At 40.7% G+C, this 18,580-nt stretch overlaps 1 protein-coding gene across 1 annotated transcript; it reads left to right on the forward strand.

Annotated features, from left to right (window-relative positions):
- Positions 1 to 613: 613 nt before the first annotated feature.
- Positions 614 to 1,275, forward strand: LOC121763881 (auxin-responsive protein SAUR50-like). Its single transcript, XM_042159979.1, has one exon. The coding sequence runs from the start codon at positions 710 to 712 to the stop codon at positions 1,022 to 1,024; it is 315 nt and encodes a 104-aa protein (XP_042015913.1). The 5' UTR covers positions 614 to 709; the 3' UTR covers positions 1,025 to 1,275.
- Positions 1,276 to 18,580: the final 17,305 nt, after the last annotated feature.

Genomic DNA, 18,580 nt, shown 5'->3' on the forward strand with positions numbered 1-18,580 from the left:
TTCCTTCACAAATAATTATCTCATATAATTTGCTTTTTACTAGTAATATTTTAGTAATGGACTTCACATTCTACTAACTTTACTTTACCATATTTTATCACATTATAAAACTAAAATATAAAAATAAGATATATTTTTCACCAACTTTTACAATTCACTTCAGATTATACTGTACTTCTTAAAATCCAAATTAGGTCAAAATGAACCTCTTATTATAATACTTGAATCAAAGACTTTTTAGCTCAGATGTTACCATTATACCACTAGACCAATTACCCCTCATTTTAACATATACTCCTTGTATCAACCTGGGATTGAGCAAGAAGACTGGCCTAGGTTGATGGATGAATCGACTATAAATTAGGTAGTTTACGGTATATTAACATTTGATTGTACTAATATACTGAATATTAACATTTGATTGTATTTAAACTCGATGACTCATCACCTGTTGAGAATTGAGATGCACAAATACTAGTATTAAAACAGTAGAACCGAAATACTCCATGAGTCACTCCTCCTAGTATTTGTAGGAGAAGATTTTCTTTGCACAGTGGGTCCCACGGAACAGCCCCTCAATGCCACAACTTTGATCAATAAATACCTCAGCCTCTACTCACCCCATCTTCACCACCAACTTCAATTCTCCTCCATACTCACTCTCAACCCTCATTTTAATCAGTTCCTCCCCCCAAACAAACAACTATTAATGGCGATGAAGAAATCCAGCAAACTCACTCAAGCAGCAAGTCTCAAACAAATCATGAAACGATGCTCGAGCTTGGGCAAGAAACACGGCTACGACGAAGACGGCCTCCCCGTCGACGTCCCGAAAGGGCACTTCGCCGTCTACGTGGGCGAGAACCGCAGCCGCTACATCGTCCCAATCTCCTTCCTCTCCCATCCCCAATTCCAGTGCCTGCTTAGGAGAGCAGAGGAGGAGTTCGGATTCGACCACGAAATGGGCCTCACTCTTCCCTGCGAAGAGGTTTTTTTCAGATCGCTCACTTCCATGATCCGATGAATCAGAACCATCCAATTCCGCCTCTCAAATTGCCTCCCATTTTTGGAGAGAGATTCCCAAGAGGATAAATTACTTCCTCTTTTTTTAACATCTTTCTTCCTATATTTATGTGGAGGGATCTGTCATTTTAGCCGGTAGTGCTTGCTTTTCTGTCTAACTGGATTTGTAAAGGAGATCGATGTTTGTCATTTTTCCTCACAGAGGCCCTGTGAGAGAATTTTAATGTTAATTCATCCACAACTATTGCTGTTTTTTTAAGCTTTATTGTTTGATTTCATTTGCATTTTGATCCGTGATGGAGTATGTACTAAACAAGCCCAACAGCAGTAAAGCCCATCAGCCTAAAGCCCAAGAAAGAGTATCAGTTCGGCACAACCAAAGAGTATCAGTCCGGCATGACTAAAGAGTTCAGTTCGGCACAACCAAAGAGTTCGGCTCCAGCCTACAGCTCGGTAAAAGCCAACCAATCAAACTCTGCTCTCAGGTCGGCATCAAGCTCTACTCTCAGATCGGCAAAAGCTGCTCGGCAATAATTCAGCAGTTCGGTCTCAGTATTCGACCGAACTAGGAGATAGTGGACTCATGCAGGATTTCCACCTCCACTACACCCACGATCTATTTAGTGGTGTCAAGCAGTCATTAACTCATGCAGGATAGTGGACCCATGCAAGATCGCCACGATCTCCACGACATCCACTACCTAGTAAATGGTGCTGCATGCCACGATCTTGGTTCAATGTATAAATAGAATCTAGATCAGATAGATAGGGTTAGACTCTCTCGCTCTCTAGAGATAAAATATAAAATAGCAAGTCTGTATTGTAAGCTGTAGAAAAACAGATCAAGCAATACAACTCTGCCCTCTTTTCTTCCCGTGGACGTAGATTTACCTCAGTAAATCGAACCACGTAAATCTCTGTGTCGTGATCTGTATTTTCCAGCATTCATCACCATCAGAAATTCGCGGATTCATCACTGGCGCCGTCTGTGGGAACCAGAGAACCAAATCTGTGATAAAAGCGAGTTTTTTGATCTCATTCCACCAAAAAAATGCATACCAGATCACATAACACCCATAATACCGTTCGTGATAACCGTGAGGAAGCTAGTCCAGCTCGCAGGTCTGAAAAACGGCCTCGGGAGACATCTACCTCCGGTTCTCACGAAGAAGGAACAAGCCACTCCAGGAGAGATCGCACCGAGTCTTCCCAGCAGCCCGATTTAAATGAAGCTGTCAAGCTGTTCTTGGCCGAGAAGCAGGAGGAGTTCTTAACCTTCCTGCAGAAGAGCCAACAGCCGGAGAAGACAACGGCGGATTCTCCCTCCTCATCCAGACATGAAAGTCACTACCGCAGTAGTGACGTGTCTTCCAGGAGAAAGAATCCTCAACCCCGACATGTTCCTGTTCCTCCTCGGTACCGGAACCACAGGAGAACTCCATCTCCTCCGTACCGAAGAGATGTCGGGTTCACCACGTACGGAGCATTAAAGACTCCGTTCTCGGACGATATCACCCGAACTCCTTTGCCGCGGAACTACCGGACACCGTCAATGACTTATGACGGGTTGGTGGATCCTCATGACTTCCTGGGACGCTATCAGTATAATATGGCGAACCAAGGTCTCAATGAGGTCCATATGTGCAAGCTGTTCCCCGAGCTGCTTATCGGGAACGCCAGAAGGTGGTTCGACAGCCTTCCTCAAGGCAGCATTAGATCCTACCGAGATCTAATGGATGCTTTCCATAGGAGGTTCTTTCAGAAAGCGGAAGCCCGAATTACTTCGGCTCAGCTGCTTTCTATACGTCAAGGTCGCGACGAAAAGATCAGCGATTTCCTGACGAGATTCCATAAGGAATGCCTACAAGTAGATAATCTCAATGATCTACTTGTCATTTCGGCATTCCAAAATGGAATCCTGCCCGGAGCTCTCTACAGAAAGCTCGTGGAATGTAGTCCGCAAACAGCTCAAGAGATGTGGGACATTGCGGACCAGTTTTCCCGTGCGGATGAGGCAGACCGTCGAAAACGGTCTTTAGACAGCTCATCTAGAGGAGACGAAAAGAAGCCCGATCATAGCGATCAGAGGTTTCCTCGCCGAACTCCTTTTGAAAGAATTCAAAGGGCACCGGTACAAGGCAGATTGGGACCACGTCTCAATCCTGAGAAGCCGCCCGCTCAGTTCGTACCATTGAACAAGTCAAGATCGGAAATTTTCGAACTGCATTCCGATATGTTCGAAAAGCCAAGGCGGATGACGAAATCGGCCGCGCGCCGACCTCAGGATCAATATTGCTCCTTCCATCAAGACTACGGTCACGATACCGAGGAGTGCCGACATTTGGCTGCAGGTATTGATGCCCTTGTGAAAGCAGGGACGTTAAAAAAATACCAAAGCAAGCAGCCAAAAAAGAACAAAAGGCAGAGAGGTGCGAACTGCAATCCTCAGGATCCGAAAAGGCATGAGGATCCCGAAGACGACGACGAGCCGCAATATGATGGAGTAATCCAGACTATTGATGCTCTCCCTGCCGGGAAGACTAAGTCGTCCCTAAAAGCAGAACGCAGAGGTTCCAATCAAGAGGAGCCAACACATAAAAGGCTGAAGAAAGACGAAGTGATTACATTTTCAGATGCCGATCCCGTCCCAGCCATCTCTCCTCACCAAGACGCTATTGTCATTCAAGCCGGAGTGGCAAACAAACTGATCCACAGAGTATTTGTGGATACAGGAGCGTCAGTCAGCATTCTTTTTAAAGAATGTTTCGATAAAATGGAAGTGGATCCAACTCGACTCAGTCCGGCCCCACTTCCTCTGAAAAGTTTCGCCCAGGAGGACACCCGCCCTGAAGGTATTATCAGCCTTCCGATCACGGTGGGAAAAGCGCCTACAAGCTCCAATACGATGATCGAGTTCTTTGTGGTGAAAGCTCGGTCCCCGTACAACATCATCCTGGGGAGAGACTGGCTCAACACAGTTCGGGCCGTTTGCTCTACTTATCACCTCACCATCAAGATCCCCACTAAAGGTGGGATAGCGGTCATCCGAGGTGATCAAAAGAGAGCAAAAGAATGTCTGCAGATTGCGCTTAAAAGTGCCGAGCAATCAGTTCGGCACCATCAAGCATAGCAATCACAGCAACCGGAGTCAGAGGCAAGCAAGATGACCGAAGTCACTTCAGAGCCGAACTCAATGACCGTTCAGTTATACGAAGATGATCCATCCAGAACGGTCAAGATCGGCTTCGCAGGAACGCCTCTACTCCGGGAAAAGACCATTCAGCTCCTCAAGGAGTACAAAGATGTCTTTGCATGGTCTCCGTTGGACATGACCGGAGTGCCCCCCGAGGTAATCACTCATCGGTTAAATATTGTTCCTTCAATCCGGCCAATAAAACAGAAGCAAAGACTCTTTGCGGCAGAAAGAAGCCAAGTCATCCATGACGAAGTCCGCCAATTACTAAAAGCGGATGTGCTATTCGAGGTGAAATATCCTTCTTGGGTGGCCAATCCTGTGATGATCAAGAAAAAAGAAGGAGGATGGCGGATGTGCATAGATTTTACCGATCTAAACAAGCACTGTCCTAAAGATTGCTATCCCCTTCCGAATATAGATAAAAAAGTAGAAGCTTTGATCGGCTTCGAAATTTTCTGTTTTCTTGATTTATACAAAGGATATCACCAAGTGTTGATGGATGAGAGTGACGCTCCGAAAACAGCTTTCATTACCGATTTCGGCATTTTCGCTTATAAAAAGATGCCATTCGGTTTAAAGAATGCCGGAGCCACTTATCAAAGGATGGTAGACAAGCTTTTTCGGCACCTAATCGGAAAACAGGTTGAAGTGTATGTCGACGACATAGTTGTCAAAAGCAAAAGCACTTCGGAGTACGAAGACAACCTCAAATCCACTCTCGACGTGCTCCGAAAAGCCAACCTCAAACTCAACCCCCAAAAATGTACCTTTTTGGTAGATTCGGGAAAATTTCTGGGTTGTTGGGTTTCAAAGGACGGACTCAAGGCAAATCCCTCAAAAGTTCAAGTTATTCAGAACATGGCGATGCCGAAGTCCATACACGATGTGCAAAGACTAACTGGATGTCTAGCCGCATTGAATAGATTCCTTTCCCAAGCAGCCGAAAAGCAACTGCCGTTCTTCAAAGTGTTAAAAAAGGCACCAAAGTTTGAGTGGGGAGCCGAGCAGAAAAAGGCTTTTGACGAGCTCAAAAGTTATTTAGCCGAGCTTCCAATTCTCTCTGCTCCAACAGATGCCGAAGTGATTTTCTTATACTTAGCGGCATCCGATCAAACCATTAGCGCGGTGCTTGTACGAGAAGAAGGCCTAAAGCAGTTTCCCATCTACTTTACAAGCCGAGCATTAAGAGGTCCAGAAACAAGGTATCAACCTCTGGAAAAAATTGCTCTGGCGTTAGTAAATGCAGCAAGGAGACTGCGGCCATACTTCTATGCTCACAAGGTATGCGTCTTAACCGATCTGCCTCTTCGGCAAGTTTTGACCAAGCCAGAAGCATCATGCAGAATCGCCAAATGGGCCATAGAGCTGGGAGAACACTCAATCGAGTACCTACCTCAGAAAGCCATCAAGGGACAAGCCTTGGCAGATTTTCTTGCAGAGGCCAAGTTCGATCAAGCAATTCCTGTTATTGCCGAACAGAAGAATTCTGAAAATGCCGAACTAGCACAGCCCTTGGAATCCGAAGTAGAGCCGCCGGACTGCTGGATCGGATTCGTAGATGGAGCTTCAAACAAGATGGGAAGTGGAGCTGGTATTTTACTTGTCGCTCCCGACGGACACGAGGTAACCTACTCACTTCGGTTCCTATTCCCCACTACTAATAATGAAGCCGAGTACGAAGCCCTCCTGGCCGGACTCCAGTTAGCGCAAAGTCTGCTCGTCAAATCTCTCAAAGTCCATTGTGATTCACAAGTCATAGTAAATCACATGTTGGGTACAAGTGAAGCTCGTGACGAGAGAATGAAGAAGTATTTGGACAAAGCGCAAAGCATCAGCCGAAGTTTCTCCTATTTTCGGATAATCCGCATTCCCAGAGCGGAAAATAGCCGAGCAGATACCTTAAGTAAGTTGGCCTCAGATCCGAGCTCAAGGGCGGAAGAATTAATGCATCGAAGCATTGATGAAGCCGAGGTACATTCAGTATCCAGCTCGCCGAACTGGATGACGCCGATCTTGCAGTATCTGGATCAAGGACAATTGCCCGAGGATAAGAGAGAAGCTCGGAAGATCACGTGCCGAGCACTTCGGTACGAACTTCATGAAGGAGTCCTCTTTAGAAAGTCTTACCTCCAGCCGTTATTGCGGTGCGTAGGACCAGAAGAGACGGACTACATCCTCAGAGAAGTTCATGAAGGATCGTGCGGTAGCCACATCGGAGCCAGAGCTTTAGCTAAAAAAGTTCTGAGATGGGGATATTATTGGCCAACCATGGTACAAGAGGCAGTGCAGCTCGTCAAGAAGTGTACGAAGTGCCAAATTCATGCAAATGTCCCAAGGATGCCGCAGACCGATCTATACACTATGCAAAGCCCTTGGCCTTTCATGCAATGGGGCATAGACATAGTGGGACCACTTCCTCAAGCTCCTCGGCAAATGAAATTCCTTATCGTTGCCGTGGACTACTTCACGAAGTGGGTGGAAGCTGAACCATTAGCTACGATAACGAGCTCGAAGGCATTGGATTTCGTCTGGAAGAACATAGTGTGCCGATTTGGCATACCCCACATCCTCATCTCGGATAACGGGACTCAGTTCACCGACAAGACGTTCAAGAATTGGTGCCAAGAGCTGAATATTCAACAGCGGTTCACTTCGGTCTCTCATCCACAAGCAAACGGACAAACGGAGGTAACAAATCGTATCCTGGTGAAAGGGTTAAAAGCTCGGTTAGAACAAGCCAAAGGACAATGGGTAGAAAATCTCCCTCAAGTCCTATGGTCCTACCGAACTACACCCACAACCTCCAACGGTGAAACTCCGTACAGTCTTGTGTACGGCACTGAAGCCGTGATTCCGGTGGAGATCGGCATACCCAGTCCCCGAACTCTAAATTTCTCAGCAGAAATGAATGACGACGGACTGAGAGCCGAGCTAGATCTTGCCGAAGAAAGAAGAGAATTGGCATGCATAAAAGCAGCCAAGTACAAGGAGCAAGTAGCCCGGTATTATAACCAAAGGGTGAAGAAGCTGCAATTTCAAGTGGGAGATCTCGTCTTGAGAAACAACGAAGTAAGCCGAGCAGAAAAGCTGGGCAAGCTCGAACCCACATGGGAAGGTCCGTATCGGGTGTCAGAAGTCCTCGGCAAAGGGTCTTACAAATTGGCTCACATGTCAGGAGAACAGGTACCCCGAACATGGCACATTTCCAACCTCAAGAAGTTTCATTTGTAAGAGACAGTCCGGTCAGTCAGTCTTGAGTCCTGTTCGGTCAATGTGCTTTATTTGGTTTGCTTGGTCTTTGTTTGTCTCTGTGCGTTTTGTCTATGTGTTTTGTCTGTCTCTGTGCGTGTCGTCTCTTACAAATGTTACTGAGGTATCTTGTTCTTCGAAGGCTGATCCCCTTCTTAGAACATATACAAGCCAACGATTGTGAGTCAAAGCTTCTAAAGAGGATACAAGACCACAATTCAGCTTAAACAAGCAGTTCGTCTAAAACGAGCTGCAATAAGCCAACGATTGTGAGTCAAAGCTTCTAAAGAGGATACAAGACCACAATTCCGCTTAAGAAACAAGCACTTCGTCTGAAACGAACTGCAATAAGCCAACGATTGTGAAGTCCAAGCTTCTAAAGAGGATACAAGACCACAATTCGGCTTAAAAATCAAGCACTTCGTCTGAAACGAACTGCAACAAAAGTCCGATTCACGCGATAAAACTTGCCTGAATTAGGACAAGGGAAAGTCCGATCCACGCGATAAAACTCGCCGAATTAGGACAAGGGAAAGTCCGATCCCCAAATTAGGACAACGGAAAGTCCGATCCGAGCGATAAAACTCGCCAAATTAGGACACAAACCAAGTCCGGTCAAAGAAGAGTTCACTTCATCAGACCGAGGACAAACATCAACTTACCCCGTACCTTTATCCAGAATGCCGAAGTGATTCACTTCGCTTTCCGGGGGGGGTAGTGATGGAGTATGTACTAAACAAGCCCAACAGCAGTAAAGCCCATCAGCCTAAAGCCCAAGAAAGAGTATCAGTTCGGCACAACCAAAGAGTATCAGTCCGGCATGACTAAAGAGTTCAGTTCGGCACAACCAAAGAGTTCGGCTCCAGCCTACAGCTCGGTAAAAGCCAACCAATCAAACTCTGCTCTCAGGTCGGCATCAAGCTCTACTCTCAGATCGGCAAAAGCTGCTCGGCAATAATTCAGCAGTTCGGTCTCAGTATTCGACCGAACTAGGAGATAGTGGACTCATGCAGGATTTCCACCTCCACTACACCCACGATCTATTTAGTGGTGTCAAGCAGTCATTAACTCATGCAGGATAGTGGACCCATGCAAGATCGCCACGATCTCCACGACATCCACTACCTAGTAAATGGTGCTGCATGCCACGATCTTGGTTCAATGTATAAATAGAATCTAGATCAGATAGATAGGGTTAGACTCTCTCGCTCTCTAGAGATAAAATATAAAATAGCAAGTCTGTATTGTAAGCTGTAGAAAAACAGATCAAGCAATACAACTCTGCCCTCTTTTCTTCCCGTGGACGTAGATTTACCTCAGTAAATCGAACCACGTAAATCTCTGTGTCGTGATCTGTATTTTCCAGCATTCATCACCATCAGAAATTCGCGGATTCATCAATCCACTATGCTGAAAGACTATAAAAAATGGCACTACTATAAAAATACTACTGATCATAATAAGACGATATTCACGTTATTTCTTTACTTAGATGACTTTGATTTTGTGTTACGTGTACCAATCACGACACCAATTCAAATTTTAAAATTATGTAGTGTGCCCAGTGCCCATAAATATCGAAGAAGACAGGAAACAACTTAGTTAAGCTCTATTCAACACTTAACGAATTAAGCTTACACAACTTAAATACCAAATCAATTTGTAATTACAAGAAAAGTAGGGGGTCGGTGGATCGGAAAATTAAGAAGAAATTATAAAATATTACCTCCGTCCCATAATAGGAGTCCACATTTTACTCGGCAGAGGTTTTAAGAAATGTAAAAAAAAAATTGATTGGAAAAACTTAGTGAAGTACGAATCCCACTTTTATTTATTAGTTTCATAATGAATGTGAGTGGAATGAGTTAGTAGAATGTGAAAACTACTTATCATTTATAGTAAAATTAAAAGTGGACTCTTATTGTGGAACAAACTAAAATGACAAAAGTGGACTCTTATTGTGGAACAAACTAAAATGGCAAAAGTGGACTCTTATTGTGGAAGGAGGTAGTAAGAGATAATAAGTGTTAGATTTTGCCAAAAAAAAAAGAAAAATAATGTAATAAACGGCTCAAAATAATGTACACAAGGACAGGGAGTATAAGGGCATCCACAGTGGGGCAGACGATAGTCCGCCTGATGCATCGGGCGGACTATCGTCCGCCACTGTAGCCATGCGGGCGATGGCACATCCATCGTCCGCGCCCTATGCTTCGTCCGCGGACGATAGGGCTTCGACCACGCATCTTCCACGGTATCGTCCGCCCCACTGTGGATCACGAGTTTTCCTTTTTTTTTTCTAATTCTTCAAAATTTATTGTATATACACCCCAACTTCACTCTTCCATTCACTCCACTCTTCCATTCTCACTCTTCCATACACTAAAAATGAATCCCGATGTTTACACAAGTCCAAATAGTCCGATGTTCAGTGGTGGTGCATGGTGGCCTGGTACAGACCCTGATGAATACCAACCCTTTAACTCCAACACCCAGGTCCCAGTACGATCCCGATTTCAGTACGAATTCGAACGGGCTGTCAGACATGGAGCCATCTCCCACCCGCGCCCACGCCCCACCCCGCCGCCGCCTCGGGCTCCGCCACCAAGAAGAAGTGGAACAGGTAAAGGTCCCAGAAGTTGCCGCCTCCGGAGAAGAATGAAGAGTTCGCCCCAGGGAGGACGAACTACAACCCGGATGAAACCATCGTCTTGATTAGGTGTTGGATTGATATTTCGGAGGACCCGATGTTTGCCAATAACCAAAAGCAAATCGTGTACTGGTAGCGCATCGCTGATCGCTACAACGAGGCAAGCCGGCGGCCGCCTACAAGCGCAATAGGGAGCAGCTCCGCAAGCACTGGGATCAGGTGAAGAAGTAGGTCAATTTGTTCTCGGCTGAGTACGAGAAGTGCTTGAGGGAGCAGGGCAGCGGCGGGAGTTTGACTAATGTGCGCGATAAAGCGCTTGCGTCGTACATTTCATTGTACGACGATTTCAAGCATTACAACTCCTGGCTCCTCTTGAAGGATAAGCAGAAGTTCCAAGGAGGGATTATGCCCCTATCGGTTGCGGCGAAGAGGACGAAGAACACCGCCACCGATGATTATACGAGCAGCGACAGCGGCGCACCTCCGATGGACCTCAACCAGCCAATGTACGAGGATAAGAGTTCCGACACACCGATGTTCTTCTAGCGTCCCATTGGCGTCAAGGCTGCCAAGAATAAGGGTAAGGCGAAGGCGACATCCTCACAGGCCGCGGCCCCGGACCCGACCCCGGTCCCGACTTCGGCTGGGGGACATGCCTACGCGGAGTTGGTGGCGGCCGCCAACCGGAGGACGTTGTTGGACATGCACCACGCCCTCATGCAGTGCAAGGACCCGGGCAAAGCCGAATACCTCAAGTGGATGATCGATGATCTGCGCCGCAAGCTGGGAATGAAGGATATGTAATGTAGGATTTAGTGAACTTGTTTTTTATTTCTAACTCTTGTAAAAAATTTAATTAGTAATGTAGGATTTGCTTTTAATCGTAGTATTTTTTTTTATAATTTTGCATGACATATTTAAAAACATAAAAAATTAATTAATAAAATAGTAGTGAAAATTATAGGGCGTCCTACTGCAGGTAGAAGGATAAGAGGATATAATGTTGATGTGGCGGAACATAGAGCGCCCTATAAGGCGGTCTTTAGGGGTCCATTGTGGATGCTCTAAAATAGCTTAGTGTAAAAAAATACTAGCAGTATGAAATTTTATGGAGGCCATAGAAAAAGAGTAGAAACTAGAAAGTGTTGACTGGTCCATGTTCCGTAACGGAATAAAATTCCGTACGTATACTACTACTAGTCTACTATTTTCTGTTAATGTCGTTATTCAAACAGTGAGAATTAAAGTCATGTTTGTCCCATTAAGGAATTAAGATTAGACAATTAGTTTTACAGAAACTAAAAATTTTGGAATCTATAACCAAACTTTCACGGATATTTATAACAACTAAAGGGGGACAAAAGAAAAAGGAAAAAGGAAAAAGGAAAAAGGACATCTGTTGTTTTATTCAACCAATGTACTAAAAGCACAAAACTTTATTTGACTTGAATCATTACGTAATAGCTCCGTAATAGCTCAACTACAAACTCCTCCTGCCATATCATCAGCACTAAAAATCCTCCTACCACATCATCAGGACAAGCAAAAGCCCAACAATAGCCTAGCCACATCACCCCTAATTATATAAAACAAATAATTGACAATCACACAAAATACGGAATTAAATGTACGACACAGATACGGGAAAATTCAATAATATTATTTAAATAAAAAAGTACAATAAAAAATACATTAATTTTAAAAAATTACATTATTTTAAAAAAACAAGTGGTGTGAATGAAAATGACGTGCAAATCGCGTATATATAGTGTTTCGAAAATTAAAAAAAAATTAAATTCGCTCGCCGGTCCTGAGCCTGCAATGGCGGCGAGCAGACCGGCGAGCGCATCGGCCAGCGCTAGCCGATTTTTTCGCCGAAATGGCGCTCGCCGGTTCCAATAGTTCGGCGAGCGGACCGGCGAGCGCCGGAAATCGGCTAGCCAGCCCGCTCACCGCCATTGGAGATGCTCTAAATTTTACTTTGATATTCTTTTGATTGTACTGATAGATATTTTTTCATTTAAATACTTCATGTGAATATTATTTCCGTTAAATTTACGTTAATATATTTTTTTTTTCATTTTAACAACTTAGTTTGAGTTTAAAATTCATACTTCAATTCTTATCTAATTTATAAAACTAATAACATCAATAACAATTTTAAGATATTGAAATCAAACCAATTAAATTGATAATAAAATAAAAATAATGGTAATATGGATTAATGCCGATGCTCAAATAAAAAGTGTATAGCATGGAGTATATGATGGTCGCATAAATCAATTAGTTTAAAATTTGGGCCAGACATTTTAAAGGCAAGGTTGGTGGTGAAAAAGTGATAAGTCAAGTGCACATTCTTGTGCAGACTCTAATTAAATCATGATAACAATTCGTAAATTGATCGTCTAATTGATTAAACAAGAATTTAACAAATTAATTATTTTATGCAAAGAGAGGCAACGAGAAGAAGAGGTTCACTTTAAAATTTGAGAAGAATAAAAGAAAGACCAGAAAAGAATCTAAGTATATTAGACTGTGTGTGTATTATGTGATACACCAACCTTATTCAATTGGGACCAAAAAATAGGAGGGGCTGAGCTGGGTCTCCACCCTTATAATTAAAGCAATTTAGTTATGATTTTCTACTTTTTCATTCACCCACTTTTTCTTTATGACAATAGAAACTCATGTTGGGCATGGTTTCTTTTTATTTTTCTTTTGATTTTTAGTGGATGAGATTCCATTAATATAAGGTGTAGAATTCACAAGTGCAAAATAGTACTCCATATAGGAGCTATGCATATTGAAGAGAACATCTTGAATTGAATATGCTAATAATTTAAATGAAAAAAGGTAGATCCACACGATCAAAAGAGAGGGAATACGCCCACATTTCTTCGGAGGAAGACGAAAATAATCCCAATAGGGAATAGAGACAGATAGAAACAATAGTATATATGCAAAACAAACGAAATACGATCGAATTAAAATGTTAGAGATTATTGTATGAGTTTGTGATCATTTTAGATGGACAAAGAGTTAATAATCTGATAATTCTTTAATTTGCATGAATTTCGGTTAACTTTTAGCCCAGAATATTTATAGTATATCTATATGACTAATATGAGTTATATTTACCAGCAATTTTTCAAGGATTATGATTTGTGACTCCCAAATATGTTTTAAATTAAATCACACATATCAAGAACCCTTTTAACATTTTTGTGTGGCAACAATAAAACTTCAAAGTACATACAGACTATAAAATGTATAATGAGAAAGTATATTATTCATGTAGTATTATAATTTTTATTCTTTTAAAATAGAATTTAAAATAAAAACACAAATTTTAATGTATAATCTGGTAAAGTAAGGAGGTGTAGAAAGAAAAAGTTTTATTAAATAGAATGAATATAATCTCATTAGAGACAAAATGTTTTTAAAAGTTTTCTAATTTTAAAAGGCGGACCAAAACGGAAATAATTACTACACTCCCCGCCCGCTAATTACCATTCTATTTTTCTATTTTCGTCCATCCACTAATAAATGTCATATTTATTTATTTTTACTACATTTGATAATGGACCACATATTCAACTAATTGAATTTCACTCACATTTTATTATACTAGTAAACTAAGGTTATTCACGGTTAAAACTCGCCCTATAAATTCGCTCATCCCTATTTTCCCACTGCTATGTCAGCTTTTTTTTATCTTTTAGTGCACCTGCAATAGCAGCCTAAATTATGCCCTTAAAATTCGTTTATCACAATTTTCACCACTATTTTCATTTTTTTAAAATTTATGTGTTATCAAATAAAATAAAATAGACATAAAGTAAAGGCGGTGAACATCGGAATTCTGTCAAGATTGATGGGAAATCAACAGCCATTTTTTGCTTTCTTGAAAGAGTGAAATGAGACGAGAGAAAGGGTGATAAATGAGGTGAAAAATAGAGTATTTATAGAGTGATAATAGTGTAAAAAATAAATGAACAAATTAAATGAAAACAAGTGGAATTTTCGGCGAAAGCGTTGCAATAGCACCGATTGGGCGCCGATCAATCCTCCATATCCGATCGGCACGCCCTATCCCAAGGGCGGAGGGCTAGGCTGGTTTATCGTCTAAACCAGTGCAATAGCACTCATAACTCCGTTGACCGCCTATTGTTTAGGGCGGATTTATGAGCGCTATTGTAATTTCCCTAATTTAGTTTATAAAAGTAGGACTAAATTTTGTCATTATTCTTCTTCATTCACTTCTCATTATATTTTTTAAAATTCATCTCAAATTAAATTGAATTAATTATTCATTGACAGAAAGAGTATTTTTAAAGGATGAAGATAGTAAACATAGTATTATCTTCATTTATTGGAATCGAAACACATATACTATTACTCCCTCCTTCTCAAGGAAGATGACCTATTCCTTGGGCAGCACGACAGATTTATTTTGTGTGTTAAGTGAGAGAGTAAAGTAAGAGAGAGAATAAAGTAGAGATAAAATGTGTTTTTATTTTTAATAATGAATTATCTTGGTTGAAACAAACTTAAAAGAAAAGTGAGTTATCTTCCGTGGGACAGAGAGAGTAGTATAAGGTTAGGGGATGGATAGGTGATGGTTGGTGTGCAGAAGGATCCGAAATATAAACCAGGTTGAGAAGTTTAAAACTGGTGTGGGGTGTGCACGTGATAGTGGGCCATAGTTATGTCCTAATCTTCCGTGCAAGTTGCAGGACATATGAGGTGACATGTCACTGACCCCTCAACCACATGCAAATATTACGCATTAGTATCATAATAAGAGCATCCACAACCGTGCTCTCTCTAGAGGCACGGTTGTGAACTCGGGCGGTACTATTCATGCCTGCTCTCTGGCAAGAGCACAACACCAATAACTGTGCTCTTCCGCAAGGACGAGCACAATTAATTTAAAATTCAATTAAACAATAACATTTCCATAATACTAAAATCCGTTTAAAAACCACAATAAATATTACAAATTACAAATTACAAATAAAATTAAAAAATACATAATTAAAATTCTAAAAATTAAAAATTACATAATTAAACTCCTAAAAATTAAAAATTACATAATTAAAATCTTAAAAATTGAGATTGAGAGAGTTGTTTAGTATAGTGTCATTTTTTGTGTTTGAAATGAGAGTATTTATAGATGAAAGTATGAATTTTGGGGTAAAAATGATGGAAAAAAAATTAAAAGTGTGAAAAAAATGGATATATTTTATTAGGAAGTGAGAAAATATTTTTTTAATTAATTTTGAAATTTTCAGATTTTTTCAATTTTTTTTTAAAAAAAAAATAAAAAAATGATAAATCAACGGGCCAATCGGAAGCTGCCACGTCGACGCGCTGTGCTCTTGCCGCTGGCACGGACGTGCTCTATGCATAGAGCAGCGTCCTGCCAGCGGCAAGAGCGCAATGGTGGCGGAGCGCGTCCTTGCCAGCGGCAAGGACGGACGGTGAGCTGCTGCTCACCGTTGGGAATGCTCTAAGATACATGCTGCTGCAAAAATCTTAATCGTTGATTTACATAATTTACGAACTAAACTGCTAAACATCTCTTAGAACATCAGCAATAGGGGTGGAAAAAAATACCGACATACCAGACTTATCGTATCGAAAAAAACCAAAAATATCGTATATCGTAGTTTTCGGTACGATAACGGTATCAAATATCCTATACCACGATATACCGTGCTATACCGAATCTTCGGTATATACCGTACATGCGTTATACCTAGGTATACCGAATCTTTGATATATACCATACATGTGCACGAATGATTGGCTCAAAGGAGATAAGTTCAGCTTATATAAGGATCCAACTGATGATGATCTTGAGTTATATAAAGAAATTGATGAAATTTGAAAAAAGTAAGTGTTGTTGTGTTACTTTAATTTGTTATGTTTCTTTGCCTTATATACTGTATGATAATTATTTTTTTATTATTTTGTAGATGCAAACATGAGTCAAGATAGTGTTGATCACTTGAAATTTTATTTTAAATACTTTGGGTATAGGTTTGGTTGTTTTGGATTTGGATTTGGATTTGTTTTATTATTTTGGACTTTTTTTCAAATAGTTAAACACTTGGAATGTTATTTTATACTCCCTCCGTCCCATAAAAATATGGGCATTGGGTGTGGCACGAGAATTAATATAAAATTATTGGAATAATTGAGTGAACAATTACATAAACCTCTCTACGATGATTAACTAAGAACGATGGAGAAGGAGCATAAACCATAGAGTGGAAGCGTACCTTGATCAATAACGAATTGAAACGGTGGAATTGCTTTGCAGCAGCTATGGATCTTCCAAACGATCAGAGACATCCTTCACAATAGTCTGTCGAGAGAATACAGAGATATTGAACGTTTTTCTGATGTCTGCGGACCATAACAAATAAATACACTTTAGCCCAAACTTTAATCTTTATAGGATCACTTTAATTGGGCAACTGAAAGATAGTCATACACATTAAATTAGTCATGTGGAAGCCCAAATTTCTAACAAAAATTGGTAAAGTAAGAGAGATGGATGAGAATGGTATAGTAAAGTAAGAGATATGAAGAGAATGGTAGTTAAAGTAGAGTAAGTGGATAGTGGGACCTACATTGTTTAAATGATATAACTTTCCAAAAATGGAATGCATATATTTTTGTGGGACGGACGAAAATGGAAAGTATACATATTTTTATGGGGCGGAGGAAGTATATTTTTTATAACATGTATATTGGTATTACGGTATGTCGTATTGTATTTCGGTATTTCGTAAAAGTATGGTATACCGTAATATGGTACGGTATATCGCAATAACAGTATGATAATGGTATTGAAAATTATCATACCGAATTTTCGGTATACCGAAGTCTGGTATACCGAAAATTTGGTAAGGTATCGGTATGAAATTTTGTCTTACCGCTACATTCGGTACGGTATGCGGTATGACACTCTCGGTACGGTATACCGTACTATACCGTACCGATCCACCCCTAATCAGCAATGATGTTCTTTGCAGTAAGATGGCTTGTCCCGACGGGATGAAACGCCCACGAAACACCGTTTGTGGCGCGATATGGAGTGGGCAGTGCGAGTGGGCGTCGTTTTGATACGAAAATTTGATTTTTTTTTTGTAAAAAAAATAGAAAAATTCAATAAAAATATACTTCCTCCATCCACGATTAAGTATCTCAATTTTCCTTTTTTCATTTATCCACTTTCCATTACATTTCTTAAAACTTGTGCCACAACATATGACACTTAATCATGGACGGAGGTAGTATAAAAGAATCTCACTTCCCCAAATATTAACGTTTATAACCGTTTTTCCATTGTTATTTTTTTAAATTTCCTTTTCGTCTAATTCATCCTAAAATTATCTATAAATAATGTATATTATCACTTTTAATAGGTTGTAATTTTAGCATTTCAATTATGTCACTTTTAATTTATTTTTAGTATAATGTAATTTTTAAATTTATTGGATGCACCTTGAGATGGATTTTTGTTTGTTGTCAAGGAGCTCGGGACGTCGTCGTCCTCTCAATAAGGGGCATCCCATGTGTTCATCTTTTCAATTTGGCTATGTACATGATGCCGACGAGGGAGGACGTCATATTACCACATACACCCCAAACATGTTATGGTCGTAAACTGCGATTAGAGAATGTTACATGCTCGTTCCACACCCGTTCACACCAACTCATGTTTCAATGTAAAACGACCTCTTTTGTCTTTGTTGGCACGACTGGTCGTGAATTGTATCACTTGTGCGCTACCACCCATCACGTTGTTGAAGACATTAAAGTGGTTGAGGATATTGATGTTGTTGTACTGTTGTAGGATTGAACCGATATCATATTTTTTATCTTTGTTGTGCCTCTACTACATAAATAAATAAATATTTCATACGTTTAGGGCTGACAAATCGTGTGGATTGGGTCGTTATCGGGTCAACTTGATATCGACTCAATCCAATAAGGTCAAACCTAACCTGTTTCGAAATCATCAGATTTTTATTGGATCATTCCGATAAGGACCCAAACTCAATAAGATTTTTCCTAAATCCATTAACTTCGTACGTATTTTATGTCGAGTTTTCGTGTCATGTTAAATAATAGAAATTCATATGATTATTACGACGGACAATAATGAAGATAAATTATAAGATGTAATTATGTGGGGGTGTTGAGAGCAGCTAAACTTTATGGGATTGCAATTTGTTTATGAAAGCACCCCCATGTGACGATTAGAAATGAAACAACAGTATTTAGCTAGGTACATACATTATTGATAGTATGCTAATTGATATATTAGAAAATTAAATTATTGGTGGTGGCTCATTCTAAATAAGTGAACTAATTGTAATAATTTATAGATTGCAATTTATTTGATGGACCATGAAATTATAGAGTACTTGTCCCATTTAAAGGTT

The sequence above is a fragment of the Salvia splendens genome, chromosome 14 (assembly GCF_004379255.2).
Source record: "Salvia splendens isolate huo1 chromosome 14, SspV2, whole genome shotgun sequence".
Taxonomy (NCBI): domain Eukaryota; kingdom Viridiplantae; phylum Streptophyta; class Magnoliopsida; order Lamiales; family Lamiaceae; genus Salvia; species Salvia splendens.

Coding starts and splice junctions, on each gene's coding strand:
- LOC121763881 (XM_042159979.1), top strand. CDS start 710: ATGGCGATGAAGAAATCCAGCAAACTCACTCAAGCAGCAAGTCTCAAA.